The following is a 15,044-nucleotide window of genomic DNA, read 5'->3' as shown; positions in this document are numbered from 1 at the left end:
CAAACAAAAAACCACACACAGAGTAAGAAGGATAGATGTAGATCTAACAAAATCAATATAAACAGTAACATTAATCTCTTTTTATATATTCAGCACATCACACTAATATAACTTCAGGCACAGCTAGATGAAGATAAGTTAATATCAGGTAGCGAGTATTAAGAAAACCCAGTTCTATTCTGCTCTCCTGAACAGAAAGCCCCTGTCATTGACCTTTAAGGTACAAACAAAAGAAAATGTTCCTTTCCTCAATCAACTCCAGCAGAAGAGAATTGCTTTCCATTCTACTTTAAAAGCACCCTCTGATGGAAGAACTACATTAGTAAAAACTTAAGAGAGTCATGAGCTTGCTTTCTTTATTCGCAGCATTACTGCATGACAAAGTGTATTTGAGAAGACCTTTTTGACTCAGAGGAAACTATACCAGAACTCAACTGAAAAATCACTTAGATTAGCCCTACAAAAATGCTGAAAACAGCACCACCCTCCTTCTGAACTATGAGAGGTCAGACTGATGAACAAATTAGCAAGAAAATTTAAATTACACAGTAGAAAAGCAAGGCATTGAAATGTCTTTGGTAGAAAAGACACAAATCTCAGGAAAAAAGCATTTCTCGTTATGTCTTAGAAATAAGACTTTCCTTTCTAGTTTTCTGTTCAACACATCTCAGAAAAAAATGAAAGTTGTGATATGGGCCACTGCACAGATTGGTGTTGGTACGGAAAATAGAATAAGTAAAATAATTCATCTTGCAATTTTAAAAGCCAAATAAACAAACAACAAAACAGCAAAACAAAACACTGACTACTTCGGATGACAAACTTTTTTTAGGTATATTTTCCTATCACTGTAGTGGTAACAAAACACAGTCCACAGAAAAAAAATTCAAAACCTCAGCTAGAGCAAAAAAGTAACAGACTTAGTCATGCTGAGGATTTGTTCCTGAAAAACAGTACCAAAATACATTATCAATAATGCAATAAACAGTCCTGAAATACTTGTTTCTCTGTTGATAAATTAAAGCTTAACTGGAAAAACTATTGAAAATGTTCTCAAAGAAAGAGAAGTAAACAGATGAACAGAAAACCTTTATTATTGCACTTTCCAGCATATGGATAGACATTGTCAGTGACCTGTAGGGTCTTGAAGAATAACAGGTACTTTGGTTCGAATTTTATTTTTAATTTTAAGCTGTGGATTCTTAAAATATTTCCTTTGCCATACTGAATTTCTGGAAAGCTAGTATCTGGTTTATTAGCCACAGCCGCAAATAACTGAGGTTTCCAATTCTCCCCCAGCTTTGCCTATTGTCTGTTTCATTCCACCAGATTTCAATAATCCAGTACGTTTCTAGTCTGAAAACGACACTTAATATCACAAGAGGAAAATTCTTGCCCACTTTTGAGAGACCTTGAAAGACAGCTATGCCCAAATGAAGGCTAAAATTCCAGACTCCATTAAAATTAAGAATGACTTATCAGATCTTGTAAAGCTTTACTGCTTTCCACCTGGCCTAGATGACTTCAATTCTTGGGCATGCATTACTACCAAGGGCAGTGCCATAACCCCTCTCTGCCTTAAGGAGCTCCACAGGTACTGCAGTAATGCAGGAAGTGCCACACTGCCACCTGCAGTCAGGGACACCCACCACCACAGGGACTCTGCTCAGTTTCCTTACTGTGAAGACGTTTTCTTTCGGTTTTCTCCCTGATTAATCTCAAAAAATTTACTCTTCCAATGCCTCGATCAAACACAACCTTTCAAAATTTTAATGCTTGCAGAAGAATATTTTTAGCTCAAAGCTTGAGTTATAGGAATGGCAAAATAAGAAGGGAAGGAGAAAGAGAGCACCTTAACATTTCTATTACCTGTCTGGTGTGTATGGGGCCTGGAGTCTTGAAGCCTCCTTGACAGCTGCATTCAGAAACACTGTAAGGGTCCGAGCTGCTTGATGAGCACTTGGAGAGTGAGTCACAGCCCACCACAAAGGTGTTATCTAGAGGCAGTTCCTGAATGACATGATGCTTCTTGGGGGGTACAGGAGTCTCAGGTTTAATTTGGAAGGTAGGCTGTGGAGAAGCAGACTTGTAATGCTTTGCTAGATCTGGGCTATCAGGTTTAAATGTGGTTGGTGTGGTGGCCCAGTTATATTTTCCCATAGTCTGTTCTTCTAGCTCTACAGGAATGTCTAAAGTGCCATTTATGTGCTCATGGCCAGGATCATCAGGCTTAGACTCTTCAATAGTGACGAAGTTGAGGAGGAGACTTTTTGGAGAGCGCTTCTTCTTCTTCTTTTTCTTCTTGATCTGCCTATTCTCTTGGTTTGGAGAAACCCATTCACCACTCTGCTTGTTTTTTTGGACAACCTTGTGCCTAGGCGTCTGGCGGCACCGTACTAAAGCAGTAACAAAAATTACCAGAATAACAGTCATAGTGCCCGCAATAATGGCAATGATGATCTTGACATAATCATTGGTTTGTGGGGTTATCTCACCATCCCCAACATTCTGGCCAACTGGAGTTTCCATATTCCTGCGCACTAGCTCCTGTACGTAGGAACCGTTGGTGACTGTGTCATTCACAAACAAATGCACAAGAGCTATAGTATAAAGAGACTCCGGTTGTCCCAAGTCATTGACTTTTATCACCAGTCTGTGCAAGCCATGATCTGAAGTGATTACCTTTTCTTTCAAAGTAATATTGCCTGTTAATTGGTCAATTGTAAACAAGCCCCTTGAGTTCCCACCTATGATGCTATAGCGGAGCTCTGCATTCATTCCTGTGTCATTATCAACTGCAAAGACTCTAGTAACTACAGACCCTGGACTAGCTGATGTTGGAACCAATTCATATGAATAATTAGATGAAGGAATAACAAAAACAGGCCTGTTGTCATTTACATCAACAACATTGATGGTTACTTTGGCAGTTGAGGAACGCTGCATTCTTCCTCCATCCACAGCTTTCACCTGGAAAGTATATGACCCCTGCTGTTCCCTATCAAAGGAAATATTAGGTCTTATTACACCCGTAAGTGGATCTATAATGAAATTATCTCTACCATTTAATATAGAGAGAGTGACCGCAGCATTCTCTCCAGAGTCAGCATCTGTAACTGTGATAAGCCCCACTGTGCCATACATGGGTAAGTTTTCTGGCACATAGAAATTATATTCACTATGTGTGAAAGCAGGGCTGTTATCATTCTGGTCCAGGACTGACACTGTCACAGTAGCATTGGTCTGTAAGGGCGGCATCCCATTATCCTTAGCCAGCACAGTAAAGGAGTACCTGTCTTGCTTTTCTCTGTCCAGCTTTCTCACTGCTGTCAGAATGCCTGTACGGCGGTCAAGGTTAAAAATAGGGGGTGCATCAGAACCCAGGATATAGCTGATCTCTGCATTGCGCCCACTATCAGCATCCGTAGCACTTATCTTGGTTAGCTGAGTACCAGGAGCATTGTTTTCAGGGATGGAAAGGCCTATGATAGGCTGTGTAAAAACTGGGGCATTGTCATTTTCGTCTTTAATTTTTATCAGGAGCATTGCAGACTGGTTTAAGGGAGGTTTCCCTGAATCTGAAGCCACTATTTTAATGGCATATTCCCGTGTGGCTTCATAATCTAGAAACGTGGCTGTCTCCAGAAGAAACTGATTATCAAACACTGGCTTTAGCCTGAAAGGGACATCATGATCTGTAAAACAAGTTACTTTTCCATTTAAATCAGCATCCTTGTCCATTACTGTTATTAATGCGATTTTTGTATTAAGGGGAGCCTTCTCAGACAAAAGCACTGTCCCATTCACTGGATTGATGATGTATCTTGTGTCTATCGAAGGGACATTGTCATTAATATCTGTGACGTTAACAGTCACTGTTGCTTTTGATGGAGTTGAACTGCCATCACTTGCCAAAACAGTTAATTTGTGTACAGGAGATTCCTCCCTGTCTAGCGGTTCTCTTATAGTGATGAGACCAGTGGTGTTATCAATAGCAAACAGTCTTTTGGCCAAACTGGAGATCTGATTGCTGAAATAGAAGTGGATTTGTGCATTTGAGCCCAGGTCTGCATCAGTGGCATGGAGCTGAGAAACAGAGGTGCCCACTGGCGCATTTTCTGGAACACTAACTTCAATGTCATTCTCTTTGAAGACTGGCCGATTATCGTTCACATCGGTCACTGTGACTTGCAGGATGGCAGTACTAGATCTTGGAGGGCTTCCACCATCTTCAACTTTAATTTTCATCACATAGGTATCCTTCTGCTCCCTATCCAGGATCTGCTGGACAATCAGTTGAGGCCACTTATCTCCCTCAGGTGTCTCAATTATATCAAGACCAAATACATTTTGACCCTACAAAACACAAAAAGAACATACTTTAGCATGGCAGTATATTTAAATAAGAAACATCTCAAAGTTCTGAAATTCTTATGGAATATATATGTGTATATATACTGTATACAGAACACAGATTTCTGTATTTACCTTTATTCAATAAGATCTGAATTGATCTAGGGTCTTAAGAGAGCTTGAGCGGAAATGTGAAAAAATACTTTAGAAAAAATGGGGGAGGGAGAGCAGCTTGGATGGAGGGTGGTTGTGGTTGTTTTGGGGGTTTTTAACAAGTTTCTCTATTTCCACAGAAGAAAAACAGTAAATTCCTGGAGAGATGTAATTCGGTTTCTCTGGGGTATGAATGAGTGCGGAGAAGAGAAACAAAGCCAAACTTCAACCACATCCAAAGGCAGTAGAGTATGCATACACTGGAGCACCAAAACCAATATTCAAAATCAAGGAAAAGAAGAAAGATAAAGTGACTGTTTCTCCATTCATGGAACAACTCTACAAATGATCTAAAACCATTAGCATAAAAACATCCACCACGATCATTGAAAAAGGGTTTACTACATAACAGTTGATTAGAAACACATTTAAAATCTCATTAAAACTCTTCCTTTCTTCACCATTACATATTTTATATTCGTAGTTGAAAATTACAACCCTAATAAGAAAAGATGATGCATTTTCATTTCAAAAAATATCACAGATTGAAATAAATTTGAAAATAATCAGTTTTTTTGCCAGGGGGTTTGCTGGACAGCTAACACTCCAGGAACTGCAAAGAAATGCCATGCAGATTGCACCAACACAGCCTCTTTTAAAACACCAGTGTTGACAAAGTAGTCTGCTAAAATAAACTGGAATCTAGAACTATTCTCTCTTCTGCTGTCTCCTCAGACAAGCAGGGATTAAGAACATCTCAATTATCTGCTCTTCTCCCACCTCTCACCCTTCAGAGGAAGAAACGATGTAAAGGTGGTTTTACCTTCCATAAAGGCAGAGCAAGATCGCTAAATGTGAGTGCGCTGGATGACCAAAAAGAGAAAACATCAATAAAGACAGTAACTAATTAAAATTTTCTTTGTCTCATACTTGTAATAAAGAACCACCGCAGCCAGTCTGATTCCTTCTCTGTTTATTGTGCTTTTCTCAACTTTACTCATGTAATTGTTCATGTATTTTAAACTGATCTGAGACACTTCAGACCAAAGGGGAAGAAAACATTCCCAGTATCCATGGTTCCTTATTATTCATTAATTGTAAAAGATTATTATCTGCATTTTGCTACCCATTGGATAAGTTAATGCATTTACAGGTCTAATCTGGTGTAAGGTTGTACTCTTTCGTTAATTTGTTTTCTCAAAGCCAGAAAGTGAATGTTTTATTTCATGGAAAGAACTATTCATCCACATTTCAGGATCAGTTGTGCCGCTTGCGCATTATTTGTGACAATGTTAAATTGCAACCAGGGACAGTCTAAAGTGAACTGGAACACATTTTAAAACAGTAAAATAAATACAGCTTTGGCATTTTTAGTAGAAGCCTAGCAAATCATTTCTAAACAGATATACATATTTTTTAATCAGTTAGGTTACATTTTAGATAGGTAATTCTATGCTGATCTCTTCATGAAGGCAGAGTGAGAGCTGCTTCTTCAATCTGGCTAGCAGTTATTTGCAATAAATATCATAATTACTGTGAAAATATGAATTATATATTCTATGCATTAATATAGATTTCCAGAAAAAGAGAGGTAACAGAAGCTAGAGGGGAAAAAAAAAAACCTGTCAGCTATCTTTTACTTCTTTATTTGTACACAAGTTGACAGATGGGCACTGATTATTCTGTCATTAGATCCCACAACTACAACAAACACTTCATATACTTTGAATACATGCAGCTATACATATGCATACCCATTTCTGCTTTTCTTTAACTATTAAGCATGAGAAATATATTTTTCATTATAGCATAGAAGTTTAATATAAAAACAGAGCTTCAGTTCCCTGTCACTAGCAGTAAACTACTGGAGAAACTGCAAAGAATGCAAAGATCTCTTCCAAGTTAATTATTAACACTTGAGTAATTTTCTATGGAAAAAAATACATTATCAAGAGTAATTCTTGGTATTCGTTACAGGTTTATACAGCTTTTAAACCACCAAAATAAAACCCCAAACAAAAAATCCACCCTAAACAAGCACAAAAATCACAACAAACCCAACCAAAAAAACCCTTACAGAAAATTGTACTTTCCCCTAATTTGAGCAAGCCTGATGGAAATTGAGGGATAAGAATGTGTGACATTATGCTGCCTTTTTACAAATGCTTTTTGTGAGAATATACCGTTCTCCCATTCTAAATGCTCAAAAAATTATTAAACGTTAAAAACTATACATCTTTAAGATTATAATTATCTGATTCTCTCCCTTATGAACAATGACACTGAGTTTTAAAAATCCTAAGAGAGAAACATGAAGAAAACCCTTCAGGATTCAATTCTTGATGTTGAAGTAAATGTCTCTATCATCAATAAAACCTCCATGAATATTTCCACCATTAGGGTCTGATTGTTACTTGGACTGAACTGTACCTCAGTCACCACAATATCCCAGTGACTATGAATGGTATGAGTCCATTGGAAAAACATAATAGATAGTTAATATCTATATAGTACCTTTGGCCATTGAAATGACTGATTGGTAATCTGCTGCATTTTTATCTCCACCACCACAGAAGGATGGGAGTGAGAAATAAAAAAGTGTGACTACTTTTATTTAAAAAGACAGTTTAAGCAATGTAACCTAACTATTTGAAGCAAAACAAGGTTATGCCCATGTGAGAGCCAGGATGAGCTTCAAGAGGCTCTGGTCTTGATCGCAATATTCTTTATCAGGGCAATAAGAAGCTCTGTTACCTTGCTCAATTTTCTTAACATCCTTTTGAGTGGATTCATGCACACCACATTCTCTGAAATAACAATACTGCTATTCTTGTTGAACTCTCTCTACCATATATTTACCTGCTCATTTGTAATGGATCCAAATGTCCTTTTCGGAGCTGTTTTGGGCTGCCATGTAAATAAAAAAAATTAGAGAGTTTTTTTTAAATTGTAACATTTAGGTAGATTAATAAACACATACACAAAAACACATAGACATGTTGTGGGATAAACTAGAAGAGCTTCTTGTTATTATGAACAGGACTGACTGTGTGTAATAAAGTGCACCTATAATCTACACATGACTTGCCTCTAGAGACACATATTGCAGTTACCACTGTTTTCTTCCCACCATTTTTGTTAAACCCATGGGGTATTGACTACCCAGACATTGTAATGGGTGTTCCTTCAGGCCACAAATTGTCAAGTGGGCTTCATTGTGGAGAGGAATAGGAAAAAAAGACCAGCTTGGGGTTAACACTCGTAACAGTGGCACAGTATGTTACGTACAAAACATCTTACAAACTTACAACGTGCAGACCAATAAATTGATAAAACAGTAATTTCTCAAAGAAATAGGGAAGGGAAAGAATATTGTGCTAAATAACCAATGGCTGCTTGTGATCAAAGTACTCTGAAATTAAGATGGTATTCTCTGTAATTCTATTAAAAATAATGACTAATTACATAATTGTATGTAATAGCTATACATTGTTAACTGAAAAAGAACAGTCCAACACTGTCCTCAATATTCATCCAAGAAAAGACACATGAGCAAAGACAGCTTGTTGTTTTTTGTCTACAACTTCATTTTATACTTATCACCAATGCTTATCTTCATGCACTGTAAATAACACACACATTATAGGATGTATGCCTTTAGTTCAACTGAATCTTAAAAGTCAAAGGTTAGACAAGACACACATAAAAACCTTTTACTAATGCTCTGCAGCAAGTCACTGCAATGAATATTGCAACAGGCCAGAAGTGCACACTTATTACATGTCCACAACCCTTTTAAAATCAACTACTTTTATTATTTCTAAAAATCTTGCTCTGCCTGAAATATAAAATAAGCAGATTTAGAGTGACTAAATTCTAGCAGGTCAAATACAGCAATACTGGGAAATAAAATGAACAAAATGTTCACAAGTGGAGAAAAAAGGAAGGAAAAAGAGACAGAAAGATCAGCTTTCCACATGAAAATAATTCAGTAGTTCATAAAAGTAATTACTTACTAATAAAACCTTTAGCTGAAATGCAGTCTGGAGTCCAAAGGACCCTAAAAATCTCTTCAGAAAGTCTGGAAAATACTGTATGTTTGCTGACTGCTAGTTATTTTAGGTGTAGCAATACAGAAACCTTTTTTTTTCAAAGGTGATACTTGGGATGTGAAAATGTGAATTCCCAAAAGAAAGTTAAAGCTTTAAACACTAAATATTTTAAATGGTATGAAATAATTGATATAAGTTCCTACAATAGGTGCATATTTGTACATTCAGATCTATAGTATCAGGTGTTGTAGCTATAATAAAAGTCCCTTGTCTGCTGTTATTTATGCAGTGAGCAATTCACATGTTCATGCATTTCCAGAAGATTACAATTCGTTGGACAGCTGTCCTGTTTAAAGACTGCACAGACACTACTCATCTCATCGCACCGCAGAGATTACAACTCAAAATTATTTGAAATAAGAGATAGTAATACAGACTTATGAACTGACAGTAGTACCTCAAAGGAAAGAATAACATTACAAAGGTAAGACTTTTATCACGCAAAACTCAGGAGATGCAAAGCAGTTTACAGATTTGAAGTCTCCAGCACTCTGTCAAAACAACTACAGACTTTCAACTTGTAGGCCAAGATTCCCATGAGTTTTGTTCATTTTATGGTCTTCTGTCAGTATCACACAGAGTTTCACATGGTTTCCTTTGAAGCAAGCCAAAGCTTAGCTCTGAATAAACTGAGCTTACAGGTACAAATCCACAGTAAAAGGTGGACTTGGAGGCTTCCATCATGTATGAACATAACATGAATTTTGTGCATTCAGCATCCTAGTTAGCTTCATACATACATAAATTTAGGGACATCACTTATTAGCAATGTTTCTATCATAAGTTGTTATTCTTCCACTTCCAATTACAAAAGAGGTCCTATAAATTTACAGCCCTGACAAAGATTTCTTCTCCATATATACAACCACAGCAAAACATTAATAGCAATAAACAATTTCATGATAGAAAGGAACATTAAGAATGTAACATGGAATTAAGTAGCAGGCAACAGATGCAATTAATACTGATTTTCTGAAGGAGAAGGCTAGGAGGTATACCTGAACAGAAAATTACTTTCTTTGAAATCTGAATGTAGTATTACTGCAAAAGACTGAAACAGTTTGAAATAGTTACATCGCTTGAATGTCCTTAATCCTTTTGGATGACTTTTTCCTTTCTGCAAAGGGTTCCTTCCAATCTTGTGATATTCTGAGTATTGTCAACTTAATTTTGTATGACAATTTTTTTCTAAGGGGAGATGACACTGTGACATACTGTTGCATCCTGAATTCCTAGCATCCAATCCTCAGACTGTATTTCTTCGATGATGTTCATCTTCATTAAGGAAAAAAATAACAACCTAGAGATATTGAAGGCTACATTTTTAATTTATTTACTTTTTTACTGCCCTAGTTTATCCACTTTACACTCTAGAGCAAGCTTAAACCTCCATACTGAAAATGTGTCAATATTTTTATTTCACAAGCTTTACAAGGCAGAGAACATGGAGATGTGGAAAGTAAAAATACACATACTACTTAACTGCCTTCTGCTGAAATTAGGCCCTCATAACATTTTCAAGATTGTACCAGGTTTCAAGATTAATTCTCTTCACACAAAACATCTTCGTCTATGAAATGCTGTTTCCTTTGTATTTTTATATCTTTTTTAGGAAATTTGAACTTTTCTTTTGAATCTTGGATTACAATTAAATAAGAAGAAAGCCAATCCCAGAAAAAAATATCACAACTGTAACTTTAATACAACTTTACTTCACATACCTCTGTAAATGAGGAGTAATGGTGCATCTACATTACTGCATTAACATGATATAAAATTACCAAGATAATTGCTTAAAAAAAAAGTGGCAGCAGGAACTGGGCTGTCACTCGAATAGTCTCGCACAATGTACTCCAGACATTCAATTATGTATTTCAGCAAAATATGCAGCTGCACCACAAGACTTTAAGGCATTTATCTTCACGATACTGCTACTATATACATAACAGTCTATCAACTGGAAATTGAAGAACAGAGACATTTTATCAGTTGACCAAGATTTGTAGCTTGCCTGAAAGAGATGTCTGCTTCTGAATTACCAATCATGTTTTAAACTAAACTTTAAACCTTAGAAACTAAACTTCAGAGTTTAAAACTTTAAACAAAAGTTCTTTCATTTAGAGACACTTTTCCCAACAGAAAAAAGGTCATTAGCTGCAGATAAGGTAATTAGGAAAGTAACCTCCCTTACTCATCTCCTGTATTACAGTTTTTCAGAAATATTCACTGACATCCCATTGAATAGGACACTGTTTTCAGCACACCTGAAGGCATTAAATATTTGAGCTTTGCTCTGAATTCTCATGTTTCCAGAGCTAGATAAGCCTTCAGATACCTGATTTGTTCTTCAGTACATTTTGTCTTTGGAGTCACACTATATATACATACTGGAGAAGAATAATTAGGATTTATACTGGGCAACAATACATTCAATACGTGAATTTTTATATTTGCATTGTGTATGTGTGACAATTACGTATTTGCTCAGTTTCCAGAGCCAAGAATCTCTCAAGAAGATAAATAAACGAGTACATGCTTTAGAGTAATGCATTAGAGAATTAAATCACTCCTTTTGGCGGTAACAGCTAACAGTGCTGTATTGCTGTTCAGAACAGCTCCTAAATCACAACTTCATTTTGCTTCGACAGCTAAACAAGGTATCTCAGGCTCCTAATCGCATGTTTTAGAGCTCTCAGATGAATGCTGACTGGGTGTTGGAGCAGTGTGAACCTGTAATGCCCTCCTATTCACTACCTGTTCTCTAACCAGATCAGTACTTTCAGCCAGAAGGATATTAAAACTGACAGCCACTTGTATACAAGAAAATAGAAACAAGTGAGACATTCCTGAAAATTCCTTTACCCTAAGGCAGACTGTCCTGTATCCTCAGGTTCCAGTAATTCAGTGTTTACTGGGGGTGATGGACATGTATGGATTTGACTCATGACAAATGGGAAAACAAATAAAAAATAATAAACTAGACAGAAAACCTTTGTCTGTTAAAAAATGAGCACTAATATTTGCAAACCAACTTTCACTAATGTATTCCTAATATCTCATTCCCTCTTTTACACACAATTTCAGCTAAGGTGCATGATTTCTTTAAATACATGGCATCTTCATTAAGGCAAATTCATACCCTAACATCTGATGCTAGTTTAGCAAGATAGTTTTTTTTGATCTGACACCCTTTCAGACTGAAGTTCAGCTGCGAGAAAACACACTGCACCTTCCCTTTATGTTTACACTTTCAGGAAAAAAACGTGGACAAAACTTTCATCTAAATGGCATGAGTATCCCACTCCCCCACCCCCCATTCTCTTTGGGGATCTCAGCAAGCAGAAACAGAATAGCATTCCTTTACATGCAGACACAACATGTCCACGTGTATGTATCACTGCCTTAGGAATTTTTACATTAAAAAATACACAGCCTTAATGCGGGGAATTCCTAATTCATGTGGGCAAATACACAACAGAATGGGCAAAATCTAACATAATGGAGTTCACATCTTTCATTCTGAGTAGACTTCCCCCAGCTTTAACAGGCTTTAGGAATCATAGGCCTGCTGCAAGTACCACAGAAATGAATATGATAATAATCCTTTCTCAAGGCCTCCATTCTTTGCAGGTTTTTTTAAATCTCAAAAAGAAGAAAAAGTTTGTGTGGGATATTTACCTACCACAGGATCGTTTTTGCTTTAAAGCCATGGTGTTTCCAAATAATGAAAACATCCTTTTCATATTACTCCCAGAGAATAACAGTGCAACCACAATATTAAACCGTAAAATACGTGACATCCGTAAGTGCAAGATGCCACCTCACTAGATATTGGAAGATAATAAATACTACTATTGTTTCAGAGTATTAAATCAGAGACTGTTACTGAGAAGATGTATGGAGAGACAGCAAGTACTAAAAATAGTTCCAGAGAGACTCAATTCTAAGATTCATTAAAAGTCTTTTCACCATGTTGATCAGGGAACATGAGGGATGAGCCAAAGACGCATTTTCTGGTGCTGGATTTATTAGAAAGATAACTTGTCCCCTTCTTTCTCCAGTGGTAACCACTCCTATTTGTCTGAACCAGTAGAACAAAAGCAAGATAAAAAGAAGAAACATTTCCTTACAGTAAAGCCAGTAACTTGACTCTGAAAATCCCTTCTGAAAGGAAATCTCATGCTAGCTGTGTACATTGGAAGTTCTAGCATATAAATTGTCATCACTTTCTACTTAACAAGTTATAGTCCTAAAAAAGCTTCTGAGTTGCTTGGTATCAAAAAATCTTCAAAGCGTATTTTACACTTATTTCTGAAAGTAGTTATATTCAAAAATATATTCCTTATTAAAAAAAAAAATCCAGTTTTACTCTAGTCGATTACAATCGTGATCAGTGGTGAAACTCATACAACACGTTTGCAAAAAAGAAAATAAAATTAAGAATATCAGAATGACATGTTTTCAGGGAAACAGCAGTCACTTAGCATTCCATTCCGGATTTTCTGCTCATTTTTTGGTCACTGTTTACATTCTCTAGTAAGAGTTCCATCTTGAATATACACTATAAATTTTGGCTAATGGGCAGGAGGTTTACCTCCAATACGAAAAATGGGTGGGTGTGTGGGGTGGGGAGCAGAGCCATAGAATACAATGTCAACATTTAAGAATAAAGAACAATAGCTTCAGAAGGTAAATATAATATCCACCTCTAAATTAGTCCCACCAGGTAACATGTATCTTAAAATAAACTGTGAGTTATCTATCCTCTGAGGCTGAGACAAGCTCTACTGCAATTCCTGGGAAAAAATGCATAGAGTGGTTAATCTAATAAAGAGAATTATGGGGTGTATCTCTACAGGAAAGCTAACACCAGAAAAACCAAACTGTGCTATTCCAAAAAAAGCAAATTAAGCAAAGACAGTTGAAACCATTTCTGCCCAGTAACGACTTGTATAATCCAAGTCACAGAAAAAACAAGCTTTCCCAGTCCTCCATCTCCTTCCTGAGGTTAATTCCATCACCATCCTAAAACAGATGTTTCCAACTAGCAGTACGCACATACTGTTTGTAGTACAGTAAAGCTTCATAATATGCACAGAACAACTGGACCTGCAGCCTCTTCCTCAGTGAAAAGCAGCGACAGCTTTTGGGTTACTTGTGTGTCAGCACAGCAAATAGGAACTGAGAACTTTCCCCAGATTCTTCTAACTACTACACTATGATAATAGCCTCAGTTTAAAGAGCCATAACCAACACCCACAGAATTAATGTTGCTTTGAGACACCTGCTAACAAAGAGAGCATCTCCCAGCTACATACAGGTTAGAAGCAGGAAAATGGTTCCAAGAAAAGCACCCTCTGGAGATGATGGCACACTCTGAATAATTCAACACAGAGTTTAGCCTTCATATTCTAAAACTAAGTGAATCTACCAAACCTAAATTTTTAAAACCAAATTGACTTAAAATCCACCAAAAATACATTCACTTACGTCCACCAAGCTGGAACCTGACCATCAACTTGGGAAATGAAACACACCCCAAACAAATATTTTTTAACTTGGACAAAAAAAGACTTAGCATATACCTTGATTTGACCTTTATTTAATATCTAATTTTTATTTTAAAGGGTTTAATGTATTGTTAAGATTCTTGCATATTTAGCTATGAACAAAAATTTAATTCATGTTTATGAAGCAGTGAGTTAAATGAACAGTTAATCTCGAAATTTTTTTTAGGCACATAATTTTTAAAACACACCTGGGACATTCTGTTAGCTTCTACATCTGTCATTAGACATCAGATTTGCAGATACTGAGAAAAGACAAAACAAGCATTCCCTAAGAAACATCTGAGTCAGTTTGTTAGTAGAAATCTGCAGGATTACTTACTGCAACAAAATAGCTTTCAATGGTTAACATGGATTCACAATTTAGAGGACTATCTCAAAACCTAAGGTAACACTAAAAACTAGTTGCTAAATTTGTTATGTGTTCTACCTACAGTCAAAACTCTACTTCCACTCTCAATTAACTTCACTGTTACCATAAGGAGAGGCCCACTGTGGATATATGTGGAAGAACCCAATGTAAAATTAACTTATCTCTGTTTTGAGAGTGTTGGGGCTTTTAACAACAACGCAAACCTAGATTAAATCAGTGAAAGTCAGTATGACAGCTGAAACAACAGAGCTTTCAAGAGAGCTTAGCATTATTAAGGTTCCTGTTATGCTCCTAGACACAATCTGATCAGTTCCAACAGCTGCCCAGCAAAAGTAGCCAACCAGTCATTCCACAGTAACATCCATATTTACGGATCTCTTTAGTTTTCTGAGCCAGGTAGCACACAAGACTATAATGTGAGCTTTTATCTTTTGATTTATAGTGACACCTATTATTTGAAAAGCAAACAGTGTCAGAAATTCCTGA

At 36.6% G+C, this 15,044-nt stretch overlaps 1 protein-coding gene across 1 annotated transcript in view; it reads right to left on the bottom strand.

Moving 5' to 3' along the window:
- Positions 1 to 15,044, bottom strand: part of PCDH11X (protocadherin 11 X-linked) — a gene marked incomplete at both ends in the record, with an annotated part of 440,301 nt that overhangs the window by 409,234 nt on the left and 16,023 nt on the right. Inside the window, 2 exons of the mRNA XM_084269104.1 lie at positions 1,870 to 4,356; positions 7,366 to 7,413. Coding sequence (XP_084125230.1) covers positions 1,870 to 4,356; positions 7,366 to 7,413 — 2,535 coding nt within the window. The remainder of the gene's footprint in view (positions 1 to 1,869; positions 4,357 to 7,365; positions 7,414 to 15,044) is intronic.

Source organism: Gallinula chloropus (genome assembly GCF_964237585.1).
Source record: "Gallinula chloropus genome assembly, chromosome: 11".
Classification (NCBI taxonomy): Eukaryota; Metazoa; Chordata; class Aves; order Gruiformes; family Rallidae; genus Gallinula; species Gallinula chloropus.
This window is presented reverse-complemented; position numbering and strand designations above follow the sequence as displayed.